The sequence below is a fragment of the Megascapheus bottae genome, chromosome 6 (genome assembly GCF_031878675.1).
Source record: "Megascapheus bottae isolate mThoBot1 chromosome 6, mThoBot2.hap1, whole genome shotgun sequence".
In the NCBI taxonomy this organism is placed as follows: Eukaryota; Metazoa; Chordata; class Mammalia; order Rodentia; family Geomyidae; genus Megascapheus; species Megascapheus bottae.
The window spans coordinates 36,714,534-36,741,577 of NC_143514.1; the positions used below are offsets into that span (position 1 = coordinate 36,714,534).

The window sequence follows — 27,044 nt, forward strand, 5'->3', positions numbered from 1 at the left end:
CTCAAAACCTAGGTACATAAGGTCATATAGGATGACACTAAATGAAAGGATCTCTAGGATTTGGAAACAAGAGCTTTATCTTGTGTGATTGTTGTTCTTAATATACTATGTTATTTCTCTTGTCTTTTGTTGCCCTTTGGTCAATCTCATATTTTCACTGTATCACACTTTGTTACCTGGTATATTGTATATATGTTTACTTGTTTATTTGAAATAGAAAAGGGAGGGGGTCAGGAGAGGGAAATGCAGACAAAAACATAAGAAGGGTTATCAATGTGTGAGAAGTAATGCACCTACTACCTGGAGAATGTAACTATAACCCCTCTATACCTTACCCCGACAATATTTTTTTATTTAAGCTATTATTTGCTTATTGAAGCAAATGTTTATAGAATGCTTACCATAACATCCATCATAATTAGAAATTTTGTTACCTAGCAAGTAAAATAATTATCCACATTTGGAACAGAGTATGAAGGAATCAAGGCTGTACAATTTCATATTGATCAGATGTATACAGTTTCTGTGATGGAAAAAATAAAATTCCTCACTTTATTTGTTCTAAAAAAAACTCTAAGTATTGACTATTTTCCAGGTGCTGGACTTATGAAAAATAAGACTTACTTTCCATCTGTGAGGAAATGGAGAAATATAAACAGGTAATTAAAACATAAAGGAGAGAGGTTTTCTTATTTTCTTTCCAACTCTATGCCAAATTCATAAAATATATGTTTCATACAATCTGAAGAGTTCATACACAGGATAAGCTAACAAAAGAATAAGAAAGCATAACATCTTTTTATAAACACATATAATAAAAGTCAATAAATAATGTTCTCTAATAATTATAATCATCTTTACAATTTCAATAATATTTGTGCAACCCAAAGTTGGAATTCCAAAAGAATGTTATGATATGTCTATTCTTTACTTTAGGAAAGCCTGTGCATATTTTTTGTTATCAAAGATAGCTAATCTCTGACAACTATTTCTTATTTGCTAGTACTGAGGTCCCAGGCCTTCTCAGTGGGGCCCATCCATAAAAAATCCAGCTCTAGTTCATTGGAAATCTGGGTTGCAAATAAGAGACATCAATATGGTTCGGCTTAAGCAAAGAGAGAATGAGCTGAATTGGCTTATGGGACTAGGAATTCCAAACAATAGAACTGATTCAAATAGGGCTAAATTCAGAGGTTCAAATACTATGTTCACAGTTCACATTTAAAGCCAGGGATAGTGGTATATACCTTAGTCCCAACAATTGGGATGACACGGTAGGAGGATTGTTTGTTCAAGTCCAGACTTGGCTAAACAGTAAATTCCATGTCAATCTGGGCTAGTTAACCAAAATGTATCTGAACAAAATAACACATCTTTCTAGCTATTCTTATTCCTCTTCCTTCACTAATCTTCTCCTTCAGTTATTGTTTCTGCTTACCTTATGTGGATATGCTCTCTGTATACTGAGTGTTATTTTCACATATGCATAGATTAGCAACTCCAATAAAGTTCCAAGTGTTCCTAAGAAAATCTTAACAGAATCTAGGATTCTGAGTGGTATTTCCTTATGTAGGCTTTAGCCAATCTCCATGACTAGGTGAACTAATACCCAGGATTGACTTATCAAAAAATGTGAAAACGACGTCACACTTCACTAATCATTTCAAAATACAGGCAATTAAGAGACAAAGCCTGAGCAGAAGAAGATCTAGGATATTCTGACTCATTTGCCAAATTCTTCCTTTCAATAGGCCAGATTAACAAACAGGTTTTCTATGGGCCATTGTACATTTTATCACAAAGTAGAGGATGTAACTTGTGAAACATCTATTTATGCCTCAGTTATAAAATGGCATAATACTGTGTGACATCCTCTAGGAAAGCCATACCCTAGAAATCAATGCATTCCAGGCTAATTTACTATAAGGAATTCTTGCCTAGGGAAACCCAGGTATAGGCTTTATGGTTGTTTTTGTTTCGTTTTGTTTTAAATTACCTCTTCCCATTTAAAATAATCATCCTATTTATCTAAATTTTCAGTTGACAAGATTATTACACCAGGCTACTTGTTTTCTTTTCTCAACTGTTGGAAGAGAAGTGAACAGTTCACAGATAAATTAATTGACTTCTTTTTCTTCGGGAGATTGGATATTCATATTGGAAAATAAGAATCCCAAATTATGATGAAAAATTCTCAGAAACACCTAAAGCAGGACAGCTAGAGGAAAGCATGCCAACCAAATATAAACTCTGACTGCTCATATTTAGTACGCTTCTGTTGTTCAGACAAAGATGTTAAATGACCTGATGCTGTTACATCTTGGCTGTTCCAAAGTTTGTCTACTGTTGTTTGTTTCTGTGAAAAGACTCCAGCTACATCCTATAGCTCACAGACTATCACAGAATCTGTACAAATACTGGTAAATTGGGCCAAATTTGGGGGCCTGAACAAACAAAGCCAAAGGAATGGTTAAAATGTTCCACAAGAAACATTAGAATGCAAATAGAAGACCCAAACCTGGTGTTGCATGTCTGTAATCCCAGTTCCCCTGGAGGTAGAGACAGGATGTCACACGTGTGAGGATAATCTGGCAAAGAAAAACAGAAATATAGCACAATCATCGAAGCTTGACTAACATATAAATTATGGTTTGATCCTCATCACATCAAGGAGAAAAATGGAGACTATATAAATATTCAAACTAGGATGTTTTCTATCCTAGTCTCAGGTCTTTGCATCTATTTCCTTACAGAATCCGGAAATTCTAGTAGAGTAACTGAAGCTCTTTCACAAGAAAACAACTACCCAACTGTATCATAATCCTCCTTTTAGCTGCAATACCTAGACCTGTACCTACTGAGGGAATCAATTAAAAAGTGAATGCACTTTTAGCATCTAGCATCTCATTTCTTATGTACAATAAAACACCTAATGAAGTCTTTTGTTTAAAAAAAACTCCATTTTATCATCTATTGATACCAAGTTTCCATATGCTTTATTATAATGTGTGATTCTTAACATAAATTTGCACATCATTTTGTATTTTTCCAGTGTTTCTTTTTTCCTTTAACATATATGCTCAAGAAAACACTGCAGAAGATTTGTGACTGACACCATATATAAGCTTTGCCTCTCAGTCTCCAGCAGGGCCTGCCTCCTTAACCTAATTAGAATTTTCCACTCCCATACGGCTAGTAAATTCTATAATTAATTTATAAAGGACTCTGCAACACCAGCTGGCAAAACTTTCCAACCATTGCTTTCTGTAGAATGAACAGAGGGAGGAAGGGAGGAAGAAAGGGAGGGAGAAAGGGAGGGAGAAGGGAGGGAGAAAGGAAGGGAAAGAGAGGGGGAAGAGAAGAAACAGAGGGAGAGAAGAAGAAAGGAAGGGAGGGGAAAGGAGGGAGGGAGAGAAGGAAGGGAGGGAGAGAAGCGAGGGAGGGGGGAAAAGGAGGAAGGGAGGTAGGGAGGGAGGGAAGGAGGGAGGAAGGACAAGCAATTGGCAAGTCATAGGATAGTAATTTAGGGTAATCCTTAAGTGTAGACTTAGGTTAAGGAAAATGTACTAACATTGCATATGAAAACTGTCCTCCTTTTCAGGTTCTGCTTCTTTGTGTTCTTGTCAATAATACCATTCCTGGCTAATTTCATATGTCCTATTGCAAGACAAAGCTAGCAATTCTAAAACATAGAACTCCCCTATGACCCAGCAATTCCACTACTTGGCATTTACCCAACCACCCAGAAACAAGGACATACTAAACCCACTAGCACAACAATGTTCATTGCAGCACTATTCACCATAGCAAAGATATGGAACCAACCTAGATGTCCCTCAGTTGATGAGTGGATCAAAAAGTTGTGGTATTTGTACACAATGGAATTCTATGCTGCTGTCAGAAAGAATGACATCGCCCCATTTGTTAGGAAATAGAAAGACTTAGAAAAAATCATATTAAGTGAAGTAAGCCAGACTCAAAGGAACTTAGGCTCAATGGTTTCCCTCATTCGTCATAATCAGTAGAAACCTTGGGCTCTACTAGCAGAGATTTGCAATAGAACAAAATCTTGATACATAAGGACATATAATGTGAAGCTAATTGAAAGAACCTCCAGGATAGTGAAACAAAAGCCATATAATGAATGATTGTTGTCCTTAATGTACTATGTTGTCTCTCATCTCCTTTGCTGTCCCTTGGTTATCTCATATTGGTATAGTATCTCACTTTGTTATCTGATATATTGAATTTATTTGTATTTGAATATTTGAAATTTGATAGGGAAGGGGGAAAACCAAGACGGGTGGGGGGTGTGGGGGGGAGGGAAACGGGTACCAAGACATGTGAAAGGGTATCAATGTATGTGAATTAATGCACCTTCTATCTGGCAAATATCAGGTAACCCTTTTACTAATTACAATAAAAAATGTGATTACGTAAAAAAAAAAAAACTCTCCAAAAAAAAAACAAAGTCAGCAATTCTATTATTTACACTGCCATGGCTCTCTGGATACTTTTTTGTAATTTAAGTTTTATTATCAAGGTCATACATAGAGAGGAGTTACAGTTACATTTGTAAGGCAGTGAGTGTATTACTTCTTGAACATTGTTACCCCTCACCATCTTTTTCCCCACTTTTCCTCCACCAACACCCCCCCAAGTTGTAAAGTTCATTTGGATACTTTTTAAATGTAAACACCCCCTTTTCCCTCTGAAGTTCCATAATGCCATTTGTTTAACACTAATTACATCATTCCTCACATTGGTACAACATCTATTATGCAGCCTGTTACTAATGCTTCTAATGACTCTCAAAATGTTGTCAGTGTGTTTTCCATATAAGAACCACAAACACAAGGGCTGTCCAGAGAATGCAGGAAAGCATCAGTAGTTATCTGAGATGCCACAGTAGCCTGTCTATGGATGATATGACTACTTGTTTTCGAGGAATGGACAAGGGTGGGGAGATTCCAGGATAAAGGACTCTGACAGCCACTATGCCTCCTCTCTTAGGTGCTCTTGAACATACACTCATATAGGCAATTCCAGCCCAAAAATGAGCACTGGACACTGGATCGTAGGCAGTCCATAAATAATCCTGTGCATATGTTAATGAAAAATAACCTCTTATAATAAATTAGCATCATTCCAATCTTGTAAGATCCTCTGAAAGAAATATTACCATGACCATCACCAACTCTGGATAGCCAACAACCCACTTGGGATTTGTATGATCACCCATCCTTAGGCCATCTCACAGAAGACAGTCCTATAAGCTCTTGGTACAGTTAATGGACCCAACACACACTAATGTAATAGGGGGAAATAGGGAGTACTAAAGCCAGTGTTTTAAGTACACCCCTCAAAGTCCCTCTCATATGCCTAGTCTCCAACACTGCATAGAACATTTTCAGGTTTTCTTTGTCTAAGATCCACATTACATTGAGTTTGGAGTGGTCCGAGAGATTAGGAGAGTTCTACAAAGCACAGTCAGAGCTGGGTACAGATTAAGAACTTGGCTTACTCAAATCTTAGGATGGTATTGTGTCTTGATGTCATGTGAACTAAGTAGTAGGAATCACTGGTCTGATCAAAGAAAATGATGAATACACCAGTCAAGCCAGGCAAGAAACAGAAATTGTGCTGCTGCAGTGCAAGATGATTTAGCCTCTTTCTGAGTTTGTTGCATTCTTTTCCTAGCATTATATCAATTAACTCTTTACAATGTAACCTTCACTCTCCCATTCCTTTGAGGTGGAATGTTAGTTAAGTCAAGTTACTTTGAATATACCTACTTGCAAGCAGGGGAAACCTAATAAAATAATAGCTATGTAATTTTAGAAACTCAATCTCACTATGTCTAACATAGCTAAATCACTGCATGTGAACCAATATTTTAGTAAGAACTAGAAGAAACTGATATAAATATCAGAATGTAACAATCTATAACTGATATAGAAAAAATAATTTATACAGATAATTATTGCAAGGCTTTTTAAAAAGATAGGCTATGATTATTTCCAATCAGAGGATTGTTTGGTGAGCATACAATTATAATAGAAAGAATGGGTAAGTGGGCCCCAGCATCTTACACCTGTCCTAACTACTCAGGAGACTGAGATTTGATGATGGTGTTTCAAAGCCAGCTTGAGCAATAAAATCCATGACACTCTTACCACCAGTAAACTTCCAAAAAGTCAGAAATGGAGCTGTGGATCAAATGGTAGAGCACTAGCCTTGAGCAAAAAAGCTCAGTGAAAGTGAACGGACCTTTGACTTCAAGTCCCAGGACTGGTGTATACACACACACACACACACACACACACACACACACACACACTCACTAAAATGAATGGGAAGGATGTGTAGTTCTGAACAATTTTTTTAAGGTTTGTATGGTTAAAATAAATTTGTTCTCTACTCTAAGAATACTTTCCTTTAAAAAAAAAGTTGTTATTTTTGAACTGAAATAATCTGTTTTGTCATGCCCACAACTACCCTTACATTATGCTCAAACTATCCTAGCCTTATTGTATAAATAATTCCTATTGACATGACTCTCAGAAAAGCTTTACTAACTAATTTAATATTCATTACAGCATCTCCATGACATTTATCAGCTTTTATATCTACTAATTCTTATATTGCCTTCTAATCATATAGGTTCTATGGATTCTAGATTGTCTTTGTTATTATGACTCATATATTGGTGCTTCATTCCTGTAATCCTAGCTACTCAAGATGCTGAGAGCTAAGAATCGAAGTTCAAATCCAGCCTGAGCAGGATAGCGTATAAGACTTATAGCTCCAGTTAACCATGAGCAAACCAGAAGTGCTGCAGCTCAAAATGGTAAAGTGCTAGCCTTGAGCAAAAATTGCTTAAGGATAGAGTTCAGGCCCTGAGTTCAAACCCCATGACGAGAGAGAGAAAAAGAGAGAGAGAGAGAGAGAGAGAGAGAGAGAGAGAGAGAGAGAGAGAGAGAGAGAGAAAAGAGATTTCATATATGTGTAAACTTGAATATCAAGTATCATTTTATATCTGTTTTTTGTAATTCAATACTTTTTGAGTGACATTCATGATGTTCATCGTAGTTACAATTTGTTGCTTATTGCTGTGTACAGTATTCACAATTGCTGAGTGATTGTATGACAACATATCTATTTAAGCTACCATATATAATCATGTGGCAAGCTTTTATCAGGAAGTATTAAGAACAAAGCAGTTATGAACATTGTTATACATGCCTTGCTTAAATGAAAATATGTGTCCTTGGGAAAGTAATTTGTGGGGCATAATGCATGCATACAGTAAAATTCAGTCAATTCTAGCATTTGTGGAAGTACAAATAGTCCTTGATTTATGATGGGATTACATAAAATTGCCATATGAAAAAGCCATTGTAAATTGACACATTAAGTTGGCACATGACTGACATCCAAGTGACACAATACACTGAAGTGTACGATTGTTTCTCCTGTGATTTCTTGACTACTAGGGAGCTGAAGTTATCTTTTACAATGCAGAATCACAAAAGTATGTTCACAATATTGTTAGACTGATAAAAGATCATAATCCAAAATGTGACCTTTGAGCTTGATTCTGGTGGCTCATACTTCTATTCCAGTGACTCAGGAAGCTGAGATCTCAGCATTACAGATCAAAAGGAGCTCAGAGGGACATCCCTGAGTCTCATATCTCCAATTTAACCATAGAAAGTTGGAGATAGAGCCACTCAAGTAGTAGAGTTCAATCCTTAAGCAAACATGTTCAAGGAAATCTCCCAAGCCGTGAGTTTAAGCACATTTAAAAAAAAATAGTGAACTATAAACACCATTGAACATGCATCCTGATTATAACACCATAAAAACCACAAAATTTCTAAAGCAAACCATTCTAACTTGGGAATCATCTTATAGACATATCAACTGATACTTCGATCAGCAACATGAGAATGTCATTTATACTTACATTCTCCAATGCTTAGTATTGTCCATTTATTTTATTCATTTTGACTGACATCATATTATGTTTTCAATTTTCTTGTTCTTGATTTGCTGTGCTAGCCATGGTAAACTTATTAGAGCCTATCTTTTCCATTGATTACTGTGATAAACTCAGTATAAAATACACAAAACTATGGCCTATGGACTCTGAGAAGTTAAAAAAAAAAAACACAGGCAAACTGGGACAGAGATGCAAAATCTAGAGAAATGAAATGTGTGGATTTAACAGCTTTGACCATAGGCCTAGTGAATCTGTAGCGTGACAGCACAAGCCTCAATAATTGAAGGTAAACACATGCACACACACACAAATAAAAATACTTTTCTGTCCAGATGAATAAGGAAAGTTCTGTGAGGTCAAAATTTGTGGAAGAATCTGTGGCTCTTTCCCTTGTTTTATCTCCCCTTTTCCTTTATTTTTTTCCCCAACACCCTCTTATCTGGGCTTTAATAAAAGCGAGGGATGTGGGTATTGGCTTGTAATACCTATGAGAAACAGTATTTCTAGACAAGGAACTGAGAAAGGAGGCTTCTGTTACCTAATGGGTGTGAAGGCAATATCACACCTTTCTCTCCTCTCTCTCACCATTCTGCTCCAGGTTAGGGCTTAGTCAACTAATAGTTATGACAAACAGCTAAAACTCCAAGGAGAAACTAGTATTTCTTGAAAGGGGACAAGGAAAATTGAACTTTGCACACAAATGTCAGAATAAAAGAGAGAGCTGGAGCTATGCACGATCCATCCCACATTATACACAATGAATGTGAAATACTGATGGGTACAGCACCACTTAAGCTACCCTCGCAATACCAAAATAGTTCCTGAGTGTTGTATGCATAAACTCAAAATAGAATAACAATATCTTTGGCTTTACAAGCCAACATGGACTCAGTAGTGACAAGCAAGAGTGAACCAAACTGATCAACTGATAAAACAATTAACATTTCCCCAAACATGGGGACTGGCTAAAAAATAAAGCAAAATTACTTAAATATGATGGAATTTAATCCACTAATAACTATTATTAATAAATTGTATTAATAAACTGCTTTATTGTACTTTTCTGTACAACTAAAGATAATATATTTTAAAAACCCTAAAATCCCCCCCATTTGAAATAAATGCACATTATATGATGATGTCCAAATAAACATACCAAATTATTTGGGAGGGGGGAGAGTGAGGGAACTGGGTCATGAACCTTCTTTAATGTAACCTCCACAAACTTGGATAACCTATCCTAGCCGACCACAAAACTCACAATGGGTAAACCAGTCCCTCCAAGCCTCTGAACGAATCATAGTCACTTCCGCCGTGGCTCCTCTAGCTCCGCCCACCAGAGCGGAAGGACTTTCCTTTAGGGGTCCTCCCGCCTGTAGGGGGCTCTCCGAAAATTCTAGTGCCACGAAGGCCGCCTGCATAGGCTGTCCCAAAGACGCCTGTTCAGTTGGTCTTAGAAAAGACATTTATATGATAAGTTTTGGGCCAGGAAACAATCTCCGTGATATCTCAGCCTGGACAGTAACGTTCAGTTTCAGCACGGGTGTCAATGGCTCGGTCGTCAAACCCGAGGCGATGCTGGGCTGGAAATCAGGCAGTGTGAGGACAGCCTCGAGAAGGTGAAAGCCCCCAACCCGCTCCCTCCGGTAAAGACGTAGCTGCGGGTGGCGGCGGTAAGTGGCGGCGTCCAAGATGTCGACCAAAAATTTCCGAGTCAGTGACGGGGACTGGATTTGCCCTGATAAAAAGTGAGTGTAAGAAAGACCTCAGATTGGGGCGGAGTTTCCTAGCGGAGGCTTTGCGGAAGCTTCCGATTCCTCATTATGACTTTTTTTTTCTCTCTTCCTTTCCCTCATCGTGGCCCGGTCGAGGGGGCGAACTGCCGGCTCCGGGGCGGGAAGCGGCGCCCGGGGAGGGAGAGTCTTGGGCGGGGGGAAGCTTGTGTGTTGGATCTGGCGGCCACGTCCCCTCGTCTTTGATCTGTCTGAGGTGGCGTCTGGTTGACGGGGAGCCAGCCCGGCCTCTCCCCCACCCCCTCCCCCAGTTCGGGCCTCTGCACACCGCCGCGGCCCAGGCTGCGGGGTGAGGCCGGCGCGCGCCCGGGGCTCCCCACGTGACTCCCCCCCCCCCCGGGGAACTTTATCTATTCCTGTTAGCCTGCACGTTTTCTTGCTTTCCCTCACTCGTCCTTTACCATTTTGACGTCTCCCTGGTTTTGTTTGGGTCCTTTTTGGGGGGAGGGAGAGGGGTGAATCAAGTTTTCCAATTCCTGTTGATTTCCTTTATCCTACCCTCATGTCTTTGGTTTGGAAAATTCTGATTTTTTTTTTTCTTCCATCATGTGTCAATTTCTCCACAGGGAATGAAGCTCTTTCCCCCTCTTCAGAGTGTGTGTTTTTGCCCGCTTAGCCTTTTCAGATGCCTGAGTACATGTATCAGTGACATTGCCTTGTTGTTGTTGTTGTTTTTAAACATTGTTGATCTTAACTCGGTTATCCATCAGATCTTTTAAGGAAGGGTAAGCAGATGTAACTGTTTGGGAACGTCAAAAAAGACATTGTAGCCAGGCGCTAGAGGTGGCTCATGCCTGTTAATCTTATCTACTCAGGAGGCTGAAATGGGAGGGATTGATTGGTTTAAAAACAACCCAGGCCGGAAAGTCCGAGAGACCTTTATTTCCAAACACACCAAAACCAATAGTGGAGTTGTGGAAATGCTGTCCTGTCAGCCTTGGCAACAACATTTCTTGTCCCTAGCCACGAATTGACTGAAGAGCAAACATTAGAACAACCCTAGGTTTAGTCTGTTCTTTTTATTGACCACCACTTTTAAGTATTTTATCTTTATTAAAAACATACAATTGCTGTTTTACAACGAACACATGGAAAGGAATGTGAATGGTGTGTGTAGAGAAGAGAAATTAACCGATATTGATTACTTACTGATATTAACATTGATAGTTGTTGATAGTTATTCAGAATTAAGACCATGCAAAGACTCAGACTGAATAGACTCTATGCCAGGAATGTCGTTTATGTAAGTAGAATGACACTTCAAAACACTTGGAACAACTTCTGACTGTATTAGTGGTCACAGTTTGCTATTTTCTACAGTAAAGAATATTCTTGGTATTCTGTCCTGAGATGCCAGTGGTTCATTCTTACAAGCCTGGCTACTCAGGAGGCTCAGATCTGAGGATCCCGGCCCAAAATTAGCAAAGCAGGAAAGTGGGAGCCATTCTTATCTCCAGAAAGCCATCAAAAAAATCCAAAAGTGTTGCTGTGGCTCAAGTGCTAGAGCCTGTAGCAAAAAAACTCAGTGACAGTGCCTAGGACTTGAGTTGATATCCTAGAACTGACAAAAAAAATACTCTATTCTTAATAGCAACCAAATGCTTGCAATGAATGACACTTTTTTAAAAGTGCTACTATGAATGTGATATGCAGAAGAGTTACAGTTAATATAAGTCAAAAAATGAATGCATTTTTTTGGACCAATGTTACCCCTTCCCTCACTCTTAAGTTGACACTCCTGAAGAGAGAAATGCATATAGTTTTGTGCATTTCAGTTCATTAAAAAAATAAAATTACTTGTTGACATGTATAAATCCAGAAGACATTTTTAGAGTGTATATTCAAGGCGCTTACTAGGGTCATAAGAAATACTTTTTTAGGGGGAAAACTCCTAAAAATTACTTAGAAGTGATTCAGTTTAGTGTTGTAACATTGTTGTTGTTTTGCCAGTCCTGGAGCTTGAACTCAGGGCCTGAGCACTGTCCTTGGGCTTTCTCAAGGTTAGAGCTCTATCACTTGAGCCACATCACCACTTCCAGCTTTTTCTACGTATGTGGTACTGAGGAGTCAAACCCTGCCTTTGTGCATGCTAAGCAAGCACTAGGCCAAATTCCTGCCCTCCCCCTTTTTAATTTAAGCTTTGCATGTTTTCAGAGCATTTAACATGTATTACTTTAGTAGTTTTTAAATATAAAGCAAAAAGATATACTATTTTAACTCTTCCTTATTGATTTGGTTGTTGAGCTATTTTTCTTTGTCTCAGGTTTTGTAAATACACCACAAGACTGAATTTCAATATTACTGAATATGTTTTTAGTTAATAAACTTTTCTTCTTCACCATCTTTCATCCTATTAAAAAAGAACATCTAGGGCCAGCCGTTTGGCCTAGTGGTAGAGTGCTTGCCTAACATGCATGCTGGTTTGATTCCTAGGTACCACGTACATAGAAGAAAGCCGGAAGTGGTGCTGAGACGCAGGTGGTAGAGCTCTAGCCTTGAGAAAGCCCAAGGACAATAGTGTTCAGGCCCTGAGCTCAATCAAGCCCAGGACTGGCAAAAACAAAACAACAAATTTCATCAGGGTTTATGAAGCCCTTCTTTATCCTTCACCCCCTCAATCCATTGATCCACCTGTATAATTTTATTTTTTCTCATGAAAACATCACATTTTCATATTTACTTTTATTTCCTATACTGAGAATTAGTTGGATGTTTTACTTTTTAAACTCCCCTTATATATTGACTTTCCAAGAGTTTCCATTATAATTAATGATATGAAGATAGCATGAGACAAACCATAAAAAACTTAAGGTTTCCTAGCAGGTATATTATAAGATCAGAATTTGTCCTGGATTTGTGATTCGCAATTCATTTTTTTCTGTTAGATTTTCTGTAGTTATAATGTTAACATTAACAGACTCAAATGAATTAGAGGTAGTTATATTCTTAAAATACGTAGTAGGAGATGTGAAAATAGAGACATTTTAAGATCTTTCTATAAATATTTTTTTTCAGATGTGGAAATGTAAACTTTGCCAGAAGAACCAGCTGTAATCGATGTGGTCGGGGTAAGTCCTTAGTGAAGATTCTAGTAATACTTGATATATAGATTATTTTGCCAGATTTATATTGCATATTTTTTTTGTTTTCAGAAAAAACAACTGAGGCCAAGATGATGAAAGCTGGGGGCACAGAAATAGGGAAGACACTTGCAGAAAAGAGCCGAGGCCTATTTAGTGCTAATGACTGGCAATGTAAAACGTATGTGATTCAAATTGTTGTCCATTTTCCTAATAATATATCCAGCCATTAGTTATTATAGATTCTTACTGACTACATTGACACATCAAAGGCTTGTTTGTAGTTGCCTACTCTTCATGTCATATTTAAGTGTTGTGAAAAGAAATTTTAGATTCTCTTTTTAGTATCTTTCCAAGGTTTTGTTGTTACTATGATGGGGATTATATCTACCAGTAAATGAATATTTATGTGTTACCTGATAACCCGAGCAGGTGAGCAACATTACAAATATCCAGCCTGACTTCTGTCATTATGAAATATATAACAGAATTGATTTGGTCTGTTTTACAAAGTAATTTTAGAATAGTAAATTGTCTGTCATCAAATACCATGGCTAATTGGACAGATTTTATTCTAAAATAAATTTACTTCTGTACTGATTTTTTTCAACATCTTTACTATGCAGATAAATCCTATATGAAAGAACACTGAATCAGGGAAGGGTCTTATATAAATCTTGATTGCATAACTTTGTATTGGATTCAGAGGATTTGGTATGTTATGGAATTTAATAAATTAAACCATTCCTTTATGGAAGAGAATATTTGAAGGGTATCATAACATTTTATTAGAGATTAATTTGGAGACTGGAAAGTTGTAGGAACTTTAAGGTTATACTTCTTTCCTAAGATGGCAAAATCTGAAGTTACTATGTATTGTTTCTCAGTATCACAGAGGCATTTTATATTACTGAATAGATTTGTTCTCTACCTCAGAGGTTCAGTCAATTGTTAGCACCCACATCCACATTTCTTTTATCCTTGATATTACAGTGATTTTTATCTTGAGAGTCTAGATGTCTAATAACAGCATTTTTCTAATTATTATAGCTTTCTGATCTGGTATTTCTTTCTATTTTAGTTGCAGTAATGTGAATTGGGCTAGAAGATCAGAGTGTAACATGTGTAATACTCCAAAGTATGCTAAATTAGAAGAAAGAACAGGTAAGATAAAACCAAATGATTTTCTGATAGAAGTATGATTTTGTTCTTTTTTTTGTTTTGTTTTGTATTTTATTATCAGAGTGATGTATAGAGGGGTTACAATTAGATTTGTCAGGTAGTGGGTACATTAATTCTTGAACATTGATACCCCTTCCCATATTTTTCTCCCACTTTCCCTCCATTCCCCCTCCCAATCATCTTTTTTTCAGTTTTTTCTTTTTGTTTTCTAGCAAAGCAAAATTTATTTCACGGAAAGGTTTGCCGTTGACACCTAAGCACAAGTCTGGGTTGGTTTTTTTTTTTTTGGTTTGTTTTTGTTTTTTTAAGAATTTTAATTCACTTCATACACAGAGGGTAATTTCATTGTTGCATTTCAAATAGGTTTACAGTGTTATGGTCAGTAGTAATCACTTACTTCCCCTCCCCCCAATACAATTTAGACAGGTTTCTTTGACCAGTTTTCATAGCTGCAGACAGCCTGTCATCTGTATTCAAAATATATTTCAAAATTCTTCACCCTCTGTTCTTTTCCCCCTCTTGTTAATCTTCTCCTAAGTTATCCCTTAGTTGTATTCAAGTTGTGTTCATATACACATATATGAATCTGTAAGTTGGTATATAAATGAATGTATATGTTTGAATTTTTTTATGTCTGACTTCCATAAGTGAATGATACATTTTGTTTTCTAAGGTTGGCTTATATAGCCTCCAATGTTAATATCCTTTTCCTGCATATGATATGATTGAAATATTTTATCTTGAAAAGTCACAGAGCTTGAACTCAGAGCCTAGGCTCCATCCTATCCTTGAGCTTTTTCTCCTTAAGGTTAGAGCTCTGTCATTTTGAGCCATAGCTTTACTTCTGGTTTACTGATGGTTAATTGGAAATAAGAGTCTCATAGACTTTCCTGCCCAGTCTGGCTTTGAACCATGATCTTTAAGTCTTATCAGCCTCTTGAGTAGTTAGAATAACAGGCATGAGCTACTAGCACCCAACACTCCTCAACTACCCCACGCCCACACCTTTTTTTTTTTTTTTTTATTCTTCTGCTGGTAGGACTTCAACTTAGGGTCTAAACTCCACCACTTAGGCTACAACTACACTTCCAGCTTATTATTGGTGATTACCTCAAGATTAGAGTTCTGCAAGCCTCAGATCTCAGCCTCCTGAGTAGCTGAGATTATAAATGCAAGCCACCAGTACCTAGCTTACCCTTATTTTATAAAAGATTTGCTTTATAATTTTTGATTTAAAGATTAAGGTGTTAGGAATCCCTGTCCTAACAAATAAAGATGCTAGAAATACCATTTATTTCTTGTCCTAATATGACAAAAAGGTCAGACCTTTCAGAATACTAGGCAATAATGGTTATATATTAGACTCACCTGAAAAACTTTAAAAATGCAAATTCCCAAACATAGAACTGTGAACTCTTTGCATTTAGGTTAATTGTCAGAATTCTTTGGAGGTGAGTCACAAAAGTCTGTAGAGTATTTCAATGGTGTTTGTTAATTATTGACTTAATGTCTGTGTTATCAATGTTGAAAGTATCAGACATAATCTAATTTTCGTATTAATCTCTCAGCTACTTGTATTTTACATAAAGTTCGGGTGAACTACTTATCTATTTTCATTTTTTTATTTTCAGATTACCTTCACAGTCTATTTGTTTTCTGAGGATTATGAGACCACTGATAAATTTTTTAGGCCTTACGACTTTAAAGAGTTTTATTCTTTTTAAAAAATGTATGCACTAATATTCTCGGTTTCCATTCCTTCTATTCCACCTCATATTCTTGCAAGTAATTTTAACTTTTGACTATGTGGATAAAAAAGGCAGTTCGTTTTTATTTTTTCAATAATTACTCCATCTTTGTCTCCAAGCTTCTCATTATTCTTTCCTTTGTTACCTGAGTGTCCCCGTACTAGGACATGGACCTCTTTCAATTACCTTTCTGTTTTCTTGGGTTCGTTCCCCCCTAAATCGAATAATCCTTATTTTTGTAAAAACCCTCTTTTTAAGAGTCAAGTCCAAAATTTTTAAGTTTCTAAAATTTGTAGAAGCTGTAGTAACAAACTGTTTGGTAGATAGTTTGATGTCTTCTCACCTTGCTTCACTTATTTTCTTTTTTTTTCATATTTTTTTATTTTAATTAATAGAAGGGTTACATTATATATGCCAGATAGATGGTGCATTACTTCACATACATTGATACCCTTTCTCATGTCTGGGTCCCCATTTCTCTCCCCCTATCCCAACCCTTCTCCCTTCCCTATCCTACTTCAAATAACCAAATAAGCATGTATACAATATATAAGATAACCAGGAGAAATACTATAACAATATGAGATAAAGGGACAGCAAAAGAGATGAGAGATAACATTAAGGACAACAATCACTCATTATATGGCTTTTGTTTCTATATCCTGGAGGTCCATTTCATTCTATATGGCCTTATGAATCTACATTTTGTTCATTCTGTATGGCCTTATGAATCTACATTTTGTTCTATTGTGAATCTCTGCTAGGAGAGCCCAAGATTCCTACTGATTATGACAAATGAGGGAGACTATTGGGTTCCTTTGAGTCTGGCTTACTTCACTTAATATGATTTTTTCTAAGTCTTTCCATTTCCTTACAAATGGGCCGATGCCATTCTTTCTGACAGCAGCATAGTATTCCATTGTGTATAAATACCACATCTTGTTGATCCACTCATCAAATGAGGGACATCTGGGTTGGTTCCATATCTTTGCTATGGTAAATAGTGCAGCAATGAACATCGTTGTGCTAGTGGATTTAGTATGTCCTTGTTTCAGGACAATTGGGTAAATGCCAAGTAGCTTCACTTATTTTCTTAGCATCATTCTGGTTTCTTGAACTTTTTCTACTTAAATGGCTACAGTATATGTTTTGGCCAGTAGCAGTTGTAGGTATCAAGTAACTTTTATCTAAGGTTCATGTGACCATAGGACACTGATAATAAAAGAAGCTTAATGCACACCCTCTGAGAAAGATCACTAACTTTATGTCGGTAACATTAATGCCATAACATTGTGCAGTAACTTCTCTATCCATTATCCCCCTTGGAATTTACAGTTCACAGTTTTATCTGCCTTTTCTTTTTCTGAGACTTATTGGATGGAAGCAATCTTAATACAATGGAACGGGTATTCTTTTAAACTCTGAGAAACTGAATTTCTTGTTTAGAAAATAGAATAAATGAAATGTCCAGCTAGTTCCTTAATTAAATTCATCCTCCCTTTTCTCTTCAATTTCCATTTTATCACCTTAATCCAAACAGTATTTCTGTTTGCTTATTTTAAACTGTAGTTAAAAACCTTTTAAAAAATTGGAATTCTTTAAATGTTACATAATTGTGTTTTATATACATTGTATTATCAGTGTCCATTGTACTTGGGGTACATGAGTGCAAAACAGTATGTACAGCCAGGCAACTGAAATCTTCTTTGCGAAAGCTGTGTTTAAGCTAAAAATCTGAAAAGTGGATTACCAAATAATGATTTAATGAAAAAGATTGAAACAGGAACAAAATTCTTTTAGAAAGTCAGTTAAAGAACTCCTGGTTAGCTCCAGGAGGTACTCCATGTATTTTGCCTATCTTTGCAAAATTAGCTACCTAAATTACAGCTTACTTTCTGATCTTACTCTTTAGGTCATTTCATATCTTTAATTATTACTAATCTAAGCATGAAACTCTTGCTCATATTTCAGAATACCTCTATGAACTAAACTGTACAGGTTAGCAGATGTTTCTTCATAGATTTTCATAGTTTTTTTTTTTTTCTTATCTAAAATGCAGTGAAGGAGTCAGCATGAGTGGCTCACACTTATAATCTGGCTAGTTAGGCGGCTGAGACCTGAGATCAGTGGTTCCAAGCCAGCCTAGGCGGAAAAGTCCATGAGGCTCTTATGTCCAGTTAACTACCCAGAAAAATCCAGCAGTGTAGCTGTGGCTGAAGTGGTAGAACAGTAGCCTTGAGCAAAATATTTGGATAGTACTGGGGCCTTGAGTTCTAGCCCAAGGGTAGATGTGCATGCATGTGCACACACATGTGCGTGTGTACACACACGATGCAATGAGGGAAAAGGGTGTTTTTTATTAATGTAGTTATTTTCAGAAAGTAAAAGTTGAAACATTTTTTAAAATTTCTATTCTTGGCAAATTTAAGTTTTTTCTTGAAGTCTTTATGTTTAAGAATCCCTAGTTTTATACTAGTATTACCTTAAAATGTATGATTTACTTAATACCTGACTGACTTTTAACCATACAATAAGAAACAGTTGACATTAAAACCAAATAAACCAAGACTTTAAAGAATGAAAATTATTAAATGGATAGACAACTGATTTTGTTTATATTTTTCTGTTTGGAAGGGGTATGGACATAATATTGTTATTCTGAAATGCTGTCATATTTATGCTCTTTTTTTAAGGATATGGTGGTGGATTTAATGAAAGAGAAAATGTTGAGTACATAGAAAGAGAAGAATCGGATGGTGAATATGATGAGGTAAGTTCTTAGTTGTATAAACAATTTAAATTATGGAAATATTAGACGATATTCCATGTGCTAACAAACATTTTTAAATGACTTATTTTTGTAAGTACAATAATAGTAATGTGTTTTCAGCCTACAGAAGTAATTTTGAAATTATTTCTCTATAGTTCGGACGTAAAAAGAAAAAATACAGAGGGAAAGCAGTTGGTCCTGCATCTATATTAAAGGAAGTTGAAGATAAAGAATCAGAGGGAGAAGAAGAGGATGAGGATGAAGATCTTTCTAAATATAAATTAGATGAGGTAAGCAATGTTGTTCTATTTCATACCCTTTGTTACTTGAGCTGCTACATAATATGAATGTTTTTGGCAGCCTTGGACTTTGGTGAAAATATATTAACACAAATATGAACTTTAATCTTGTGAATAGAGTTTTGCTTTGAAGATATCATGGTGACTAAGAGAAAATCATCCTTCTCTTACTAAATTTTAGAGGGGGGGTTGGTATAAATGAACAGGTTTGGATATTGGTAGTGTTAGGAAATCATAGTATGTCTAATGGATAAAGTAAGTGGGAAATTTCTGAGATGAAACCTGAGCTGAGAATTGAGATGTATTTAGAGAAAGAAGATGGAGTGAAAGCACATTCAGGCAGAAAGTTAATGGAAAATAAGCCAGAAATGTTTTTGTGTGTTTTTTTTTTTTTTTAATTCATATAACTAGGCCACGGTGGCTAGAACACTGGAGAGAATAACAAAGAAATTCTCACCTTACTCCGGTGATATTTGTTCTATAGGACTTGAGTATAAATTTTATAGTCTTGCTCTAGAGATACAAATCTAGTATTCTTCTGAGTCTGACCTTATGAGGCAGAATAATTTTCCAGAGATAGTCTAATAAGAGCTTAATATGGGAGACAAAAGTTATAAAAGTGTGTGTGCACGTGTGTGCATGCTTGTGTGTATGTATGTATCTCTGTATGTGTGTGTGTATGTTGATACATTAAATTCAGGGCCTCAAGAGCTCACTGGGCTTGCTATTACTCATCCTCTTTGAGCTAATTTACCAGTCATCATTTAACTGGTTAATTGGAGGTGGACTCTTGAGAGCTCTCTGCCTGGGAACAGAAAGTTCTAGCATCAAACCTCTGTCCTCTGGTCTCAACCTCCTGAGTAGCTAAGATTACAAGCATGAAGCAATGGCATCAGCAACTTTTATGGAGGTCAATTCAAAATAAGTGTGTTGGGGGGGAAGGTAGCAGGTCCTAGGCCAAAGCACTATCTCTGAGTTGCTGAAGGCTAGCAATCCACCACTTGAGCCGTAGATTTACTTTCAGCCTTTTAGTGATTGATTGAAGATAAGAGTCTGAGGGACTTTCCTGCTTGGGCTGGCTACAAAATAGGCCTGAGCTACTGGTACCCAGCAGAATTTAAATTCTTGACACCTAACTTGCTAGGACGTAATAGTAGGAAGAAAGGAGGAGTTATTGTCAAGTGCCAAGACAGTTGTCAAGTATGTATAGCTGTAGAGACATTTAATAGGTAAATTCTGGAATTGAGAGTCAATTTGCTTTGAGCTCTTGGTAACATGCATATGAAAAGATCTAGTATACCAATCTATTTTCTTCTGGTAGGTGATAATAGCTAATCATGTAAATGTAATTAAATTTTTATTAGGATGAGGATGAAGATGATGCTGATCTCTCAAAATATAATCTTGATGCCAGTGAAGAAGAAGATAGTAATAAAAAGAAATCTAATAGACGAAGTCGCTCAAAGTCTCGATCTTCACGATCTTCATCACGCTCATCCTCCCCCTCAAGTTCAAGGTCTAGGTCCAGGTAAACGGGTACAGGTCAAGGGTAACATCAGTCAAAATGTCAGTATCTAACTTCTTTACTTATTTCTTTTAACTAAATAAGCTTTTTATTTGTATTTTAAACATTTTAATCAAATCATCTTTTGAAAGACTTCATTTTGGTATCATGAAGTTATGTCTGAATTTCCAAAAATGCAAAATGTGACACTTCTTTATCCTACTTTAGCATAATATTATTTACTAGAATAAATTTTTAATTTCATATAGTTACGTTTTGATACTTAGTTCACATTAAGACACTTTCTAGCAAATGAAAGGGAGATTTCTGTATGTTAAAATAAATTCATGAGTACTTGTTCTATTATGTAATACTAACTTGGAGTTCCCAGAAATAAGTAGAGCATTAAATTGGGGTTGGATTTAAATATTCTTTTGTTTTGTAGTGTAAAGTACATAGTACCTGTGATTTTTATAGTTAACATTAACAATAGAATATTAGTGGAGAAAATTGAATTTTAGAACTCAAATAGGCCATCTCTCTTGTCCCATATTTTCCTGTGTATGTTTTCCTTTAAATGGTGTGTGCTAAGTAAATGGAAAAACAGATCAGATATACACCTCAACATTTAGAGCTCAATGCCAGCTAGATGATAAGGAAATAGTTTATAAATGAAAATGGAAAGAACAGTCCAAAAAATTTGTCTTCTGGATATATTAGTGCTAGGTGAGTTCTAATGAATTATTGGTGACTATAAAGTGTCCATTGTCTAATAAACTAATAGAGCAATCTAGTGGTTTTAGTGTAATCAAATTCAAAGTGATAGCTAGTCTTTTAACTTTTTTTATTATAACAGTAAAAAGCTTAAGGTAATTCTATTTTGAAACTGTAGATTGTCTAGATAACTTTTTATATGAAAATGAACTTTTTTTTTTCACTGTTCATATCACAAAGTTAAGTTAAATGGTCCTGGAAAAAAAATGATTCCATGTTGTTCCAGGTCCCGTTCAAGAAGTTCTTCCAGTTCGCAGTCAAGGTCTCGTTCCACTTCCAGAGAACGTTCGAGATCTCGTGGGTCGAAATCAAGGTGAATGAGGTAGCAACTCTCTGTAAAACAGAGAGGAAAAATATTTAAAAGCTGCAGAAGGTGTTGCTGCTTCCCCCCACCCACCCACTTATTTTGCTTCTGTCAATTTCATTTTAGCTTTAGAAAACTAATGCACTTACCTTGGCTTAATTTTCTCACCATGAAATGTTTCCATTACCAGCAGTGTGCCAAGACATTCCCATGATTGAATTAAGGTGATTATTTTGTGTTATAGAAGATTTGTTATTTTGGAGCTAGAATATGGTCAGATAAGAAAGTAAAGCCACGTAATAGCACTACAGCTTTAGTGTATTAAGATTTTCATAGTAGTGAAAGAAAAATAATTCCCTCAAAGCAAGAGTTCTTCTAAAAGTGAGATACTTACAGAAACAGCTTTGCCAGTTGTATCAGAACGATTTCTAGGGCATGCTATACGCATTTCACTTCTTTAATTTTAAGTGGCATTATAAGTTGTATTTGTAGAATAGACACCTCTCTTAAAGCAAAAGCAGTAGTATGTTAATTTAGTTTGTATGTGGCCTTACGCATTGGTGTAAATTTTTATATTGCATTTAGTCAAACCCAGTAGAGCAAAACAATTTCTAAAGAAATTAATGAAATACTAAATTTTGCTCCCATTATCGAAATTCACACTAAAGTTTAACAGTGGCCCTAGCAGTTAGGGAAACTGCAGTTTAATCACACTAAAAATTATATGCACTTTTGTATTAAGGCAGTACAAATAGAGAACTTCCAGTATGTATTAGTATTGTAGACCTTTTGTACTTAATTGAAAATTCATGTTTGATATTTCCTTTGAGAACCAGTCATTTAGATGTACAGAATAGCCTTTGTATTCTTTCTAAACATTTTTAAGTGCTTATAACTTTCCAAAGAATTCTCCTTTTGGGCTTTCTGCTTTATTAAGCCCAAAGGTGAATTTTTTGGGAAGTTTGAGCTAAATTCCTTCAGTCAAAATATGTAAATGAAGACTATTTGCATTTAGACACTGCATATTTACTTCTACCTGAAACATGTGAATGTCAACACTTCATGCTTCATGAATATTGATGTTTCATGAAGATAAATATTGTGAATATGCAAGTTTTAAAGTTACTTTTCTTTGATATTTAGCTATTTGCTATAGCTACAGTTCTTTCTTATTTCTATACCATATCCTTCATTTTTCTGTAGCAGTGTAGCTAATAAGTTGCAAGAGTTTCACAAGAAATTAGATTTCCCTCAAGTTGTGTAGAAGATTCATATTTTCTCCCTGAATGGAAGAATGTAATTTCTAAAAGTGAAATTATAGAATTTCAATTATCTGCTGATTTTACTATTTATGCATTTTAAATGGAATGAAAGCCTTAAATAGAAAATTTAAATTGTATGTTGATATAGTAAGCCAGTTTTCAGTTATAAAGGTAACTACTTAAAATTTTTTCAAAAAGATTAAAATAATTGTATTTAAGTAGAATATTTTCATGGTTGATCCAGAAGTCTTCTGTTGAGTAAGCTGTAAGTATTCCTTTTTATAAAAATTCTAATAGTTATGAGGTTTTTTTTTTCTGTTTTTGGAAATTGGATGGTTATCTTTATTTCTTCTTTTAATGAAATGTCTGATTTGTTTCTCAATCAATGAAGATCCAGCTCCAGATCCCACAGGGGCTCCTCTTCCCCACGAAAAAGATCTTATTCAAGTTCTTCATCTTCTCCTGAGAGGACCAGAAAGAGAAGTCGTTCTAGATCTTCCTCACCTGGTGATCGAAAAAAAAGACGAACAAGATCACGGTCACCCGAAAGGTTTGGGTTTCTGTAGAAATAAGAATGGGTGTTCTTAAGTGTATTTAATGCATAAATTAAACTTCCTAGTTAAAGGTTAGATTTGTATCTCCTCTGCTCCTATTTTAAATTAGATGTTTCATCCTTTTTAAGAATTGGATTGCTTTGTTTAGCTTCTTACCTGAATGGAGTTGCTTATAAAAGGTACAGATCAAGCCATTCTCTGATAATTTTATTGCTGAAATTTTTATCTCCATGTAATTATAGCCAACTCTCCGTTATTTTTGTCTTTTAAAGATTACAACTCAAAAGCTGTATGTTGAAATAATATTGAAGTTGATTTTTATATATTTTTTATGCTATTCTAGTTAAATATAGTAGGAATTCTAGGCCATCTAATACTAACATTCAAGATCATTAGGACTCCGTCCTCATTTAAGTATGTATGAATGCATTCCATAACAAGTTGTTTTATTCCTTTCATAAGAATATTTTTCCTTAATTGAAAATCTTACCTGCAGTTGTAAGTCCATTTTTTCTTCTAGAGAACCTTTACTAGATTACTTAATCTGTGTATATGTATATTATATATATAATAGTTACTTATTATTTATGCGGCTTGATCTGAGGGCCTCAGAACAGACCTCTGGTCAGCTTTTTCACTGAAAGCTGGTGTTCCACCCCTGAAGCCATGCCTCATTTGTTGCTGGAGGATTTGTCTGTCTAGGCTGGTTCCAGCTCTTGTTCACATCTCAGTCATCTGAGCAGCTAGGATTACTAAGGTTGAACCACCAGTGCGATGGTAGTAATTATAATATTTCAATGTCTTCTATAACAGGCTTATACAGCTTCATTAGTTTTGTCTTAGATCTCAGTATCCAACTATATTATTTTGCTGGCTCATTTGTAATCTTGGCAAATTTTGCCCTCTTTCAAAAAATTAGGATTATGAAAGTTTGATAATGGATTATCTCATTCCTGCATTGACAGAATGATTTTATTTTTAAGTAGATACTGAGATTACACACAATTAGTCTTGTTTTTGTCTATTTGTTTCTTTGTAAGAAAATTACTCTGTACTTGAGTGCAATTTATTCTGTTGCTTTCTTACCACTTCTGCAAATTTTTATCTTAGCCACATATAATCCCCCTAGTTTTGTTGTCATCTAAACTTAATAAACATGTTCTCTATTCCATAAGCCAGGTGATTGGTGAAAACACTAAACAACCCTGAGCCCAGGGCCAACCCCTACGGAACACCACTACTTTACCCAGGTTGATATTCACTTATTCATATTAGCTGCATGAATATAACACTATAACTAATTGTACAGTCATCTATGTGACCAGATTTCCCAAATTTCATTATTTATGAATATATTTTCCCATACACAGCCTTGCTATATGTTTTACATATGGACTTACTACACTATTCTAAGTGTATCACTGATTGGTCTACACACTCCCATTACCAATTTATATGCCATTATTTTAGCTTCTCTGTAACAATGCATTTGGCAAGGCTTTTCTTCATTGCCTTAAATAATTGAGAGGTGGCTATATTTTGAAAAAAATTCATTTTTATTGTAGAATTTTGAAATTATACCATTACTGTGCTCACATGCAAAGTGTCAAAAGGTGATTTTATGTGTGTAAATTTGTTCTTAATTATTCTTTTTGCCAGCATCAAGGTTTTCTTATTATTTTTTAATCATAAAGAATGGTGAACTCTAACTCTTGCTTACTACATTGCTTGCTTTTTCTCATTATGTTTTGCAGGCACCACAGGTCATCTTCTGGATCATCCCATTCTGGTTCCCGTTCAAGTTCAAAAAAGAAATAGTGTATTAAAATTTACATCTTAAAAAAAATCCAGTACAGTGCATGAAGCATATTTTTTAAGAAATTGATGTCTTTGTCAGAAGTGCTAAATCTGCTAGTAGAGGTGCATGCCTTTATTGATTTTTCAGAACAGAACAGTACAACTGTGTTTATTTGTGAAAGGAAAAGTAAATTGCATTTTAAGCCATAATTCCCCTCAAATAGTTGTTATATTCATTATTTTACAACCATTTGTTTCATTTAAAATCATAAGCATACTTCGTTTCCTAGTTTAAATTCTTCTAAGTACATCCCATCTATTGCCTAAGGCAGGACTTTCTAGGCTTGCCTTAACTTAAAGGCAAGACTAAATTAGTTGGAAACAATCTGTTTATGTTGATCTGAGAAAAGCCTTTTTATGTTATCAGCCTATGTCAGAATGGTTTTTTAAGTTTTAGAGCTGCCAACTGAAACTTCTTTATTTTAGTTTCCCTATGTTTCAGGGTGCCTTAGAATCATTTTCTTTCTTTTATCCAGCTTTATTACCAGTTTTGCACCACCATCTATAATGCAAAAACAAATTGTAAAAGGAGAATGGTTTTCCTTTCTGACCTATGGGGCAAGGAAGAAAGTCCTAACAGTTCATCTGATACTGTCTACTGAAAGCAACATCTTATTGAAAATGTTTATCTTAAAACTTTAAGAAGCTTTATTGATGATCTTTAGAAATCCTGTTGTCAAATACGATAGGATTGAAAAGGCTAAATCGTAGTTAATAAGCCAATTGAAGAGCGCTTTCCAGGTGTGTTTCTTTTGAAAGGCCAACAAAGATATTGTGAATTTAAAAGAATGTTTGCCATGAGATGTTTAATTTTCAACAAGCTTTGTGAAGTTTTCTTCTAAACAAATGAATGCTTATTTCTATATGATTTAATAAGCAAAAACAATTCTTATTCACTCAAGAACAATTTTATGGCTTAAAATGCTTTCAGTTTTATTTCTCAGAATTAGTATCTGGTCATTTGAACTCCATTTTGTTTTTCTGGCTTAAAAGTAGAAAGGTTTCTCTTAACAGTACCTTCGAAGACAATGCAAGGTAAGTATCTTAAGGGATATCAAAAATAGTGCTTGGGGGCTGTTTTATGGGGTATTAATCGCCTTTTCTTGTTATTCCCCCTACCCCATTAATATTGTCTGCTGCAATTTAAAGGCGTTTTATGGTGTTTAGTAGATGAACCAAAATGTTTTTTTTATTTTAAAGTGAGTGGGTTTTTTCGCTTCACTTAATCTAAAGATGAAAAAAATGTAGAAATATTTTGATAATATTTTTACAACAAGCTTTCCCATGTTTTTATGTCTTAATTTTCCTTGCTACATGTGTTGTAGGTTGCACAAGAACTTTTATTCTCCTGTAATTGTGCCTGACTTTTTGAAAGTCACCTTCTAAGTTGCCTGGGTGATCTTCTAAACAATAGATGTTTCATTGGTTTATTCTTGTGCTTTCTGTATTCAAATTTTTGGCTGTACTAAGCAAATGCAAGGTTCTAAATTTAGGTAATAGTTTACAGACAATTCAGATGATTATGGTTTCATTTGGTTTAACTGAGTTGTACCAGTTCATTTCATAAGGAAATAATACTGTAGACAAATGTAAATAAAATCTGTGAGTCAAGCATCAAGTGGTGTTTGTTAGAAATAAACTAAAAAATTCTGAGCTGTGATTGGATGTTCATTTTTAAGCTAAGAAGTTTTTCTTCATTCGATTTTTAAGTGGTAGGTTTCTATTCTAATGCTTAGTTTAAAAGATTCCAAATGATCACTACAACCTTAAGTGCTTTGATTTTTTTCATAATAAATATGCCTATTCGAATATTGTATGACTTATTCCCAGTAAATAAAATAGAATTATCATAGCATGCTTCCTAAATTACTGCTGCAGCTCTTTCACTACCAAGTTTCTTTTATTTCTTTTT

General features: G+C 35.4%; 1 protein-coding gene across 3 annotated transcripts; it reads left to right on the forward strand.

The window, feature by feature from the left end:
* Positions 1–9,641: 9,641 nt before the first annotated feature.
* On the forward strand, positions 9,642–26,783 carry Zranb2 (zinc finger RANBP2-type containing 2). 3 transcript variants are annotated; one of them, XM_090334610.1, is made up of 11 exons: positions 9,643–9,753; positions 12,814–12,866; positions 12,951–13,059; positions 13,960–14,042; positions 18,502–18,578; positions 18,734–18,868; positions 20,242–20,405; positions 21,382–21,468; positions 23,113–23,271; positions 24,451–24,525; positions 25,030–26,783. In XM_090334610.1, exons 1-10 carry the CDS (start codon positions 9,698–9,700, stop codon positions 24,482–24,484), a joined length of 957 nt encoding a protein of 318 aa, XP_090190736.1. In that variant the 5' UTR covers positions 9,643–9,697; the 3' UTR covers positions 24,485–24,525; positions 25,030–26,783. The 3 variants fall into 3 exon arrangements, with proteins under 3 accessions (XP_090190735.1, XP_090190736.1, XP_090190737.1); XM_090334609.1 differs by lacking the exon at positions 24,451–24,525 and having other exon boundaries at positions 9,642–9,753; XM_090334611.1 differs by lacking the exon at positions 25,030–26,783 and having other exon boundaries at positions 9,644–9,753; positions 24,455–24,515.
* Positions 26,784–27,044: the final 261 nt, after the last annotated feature.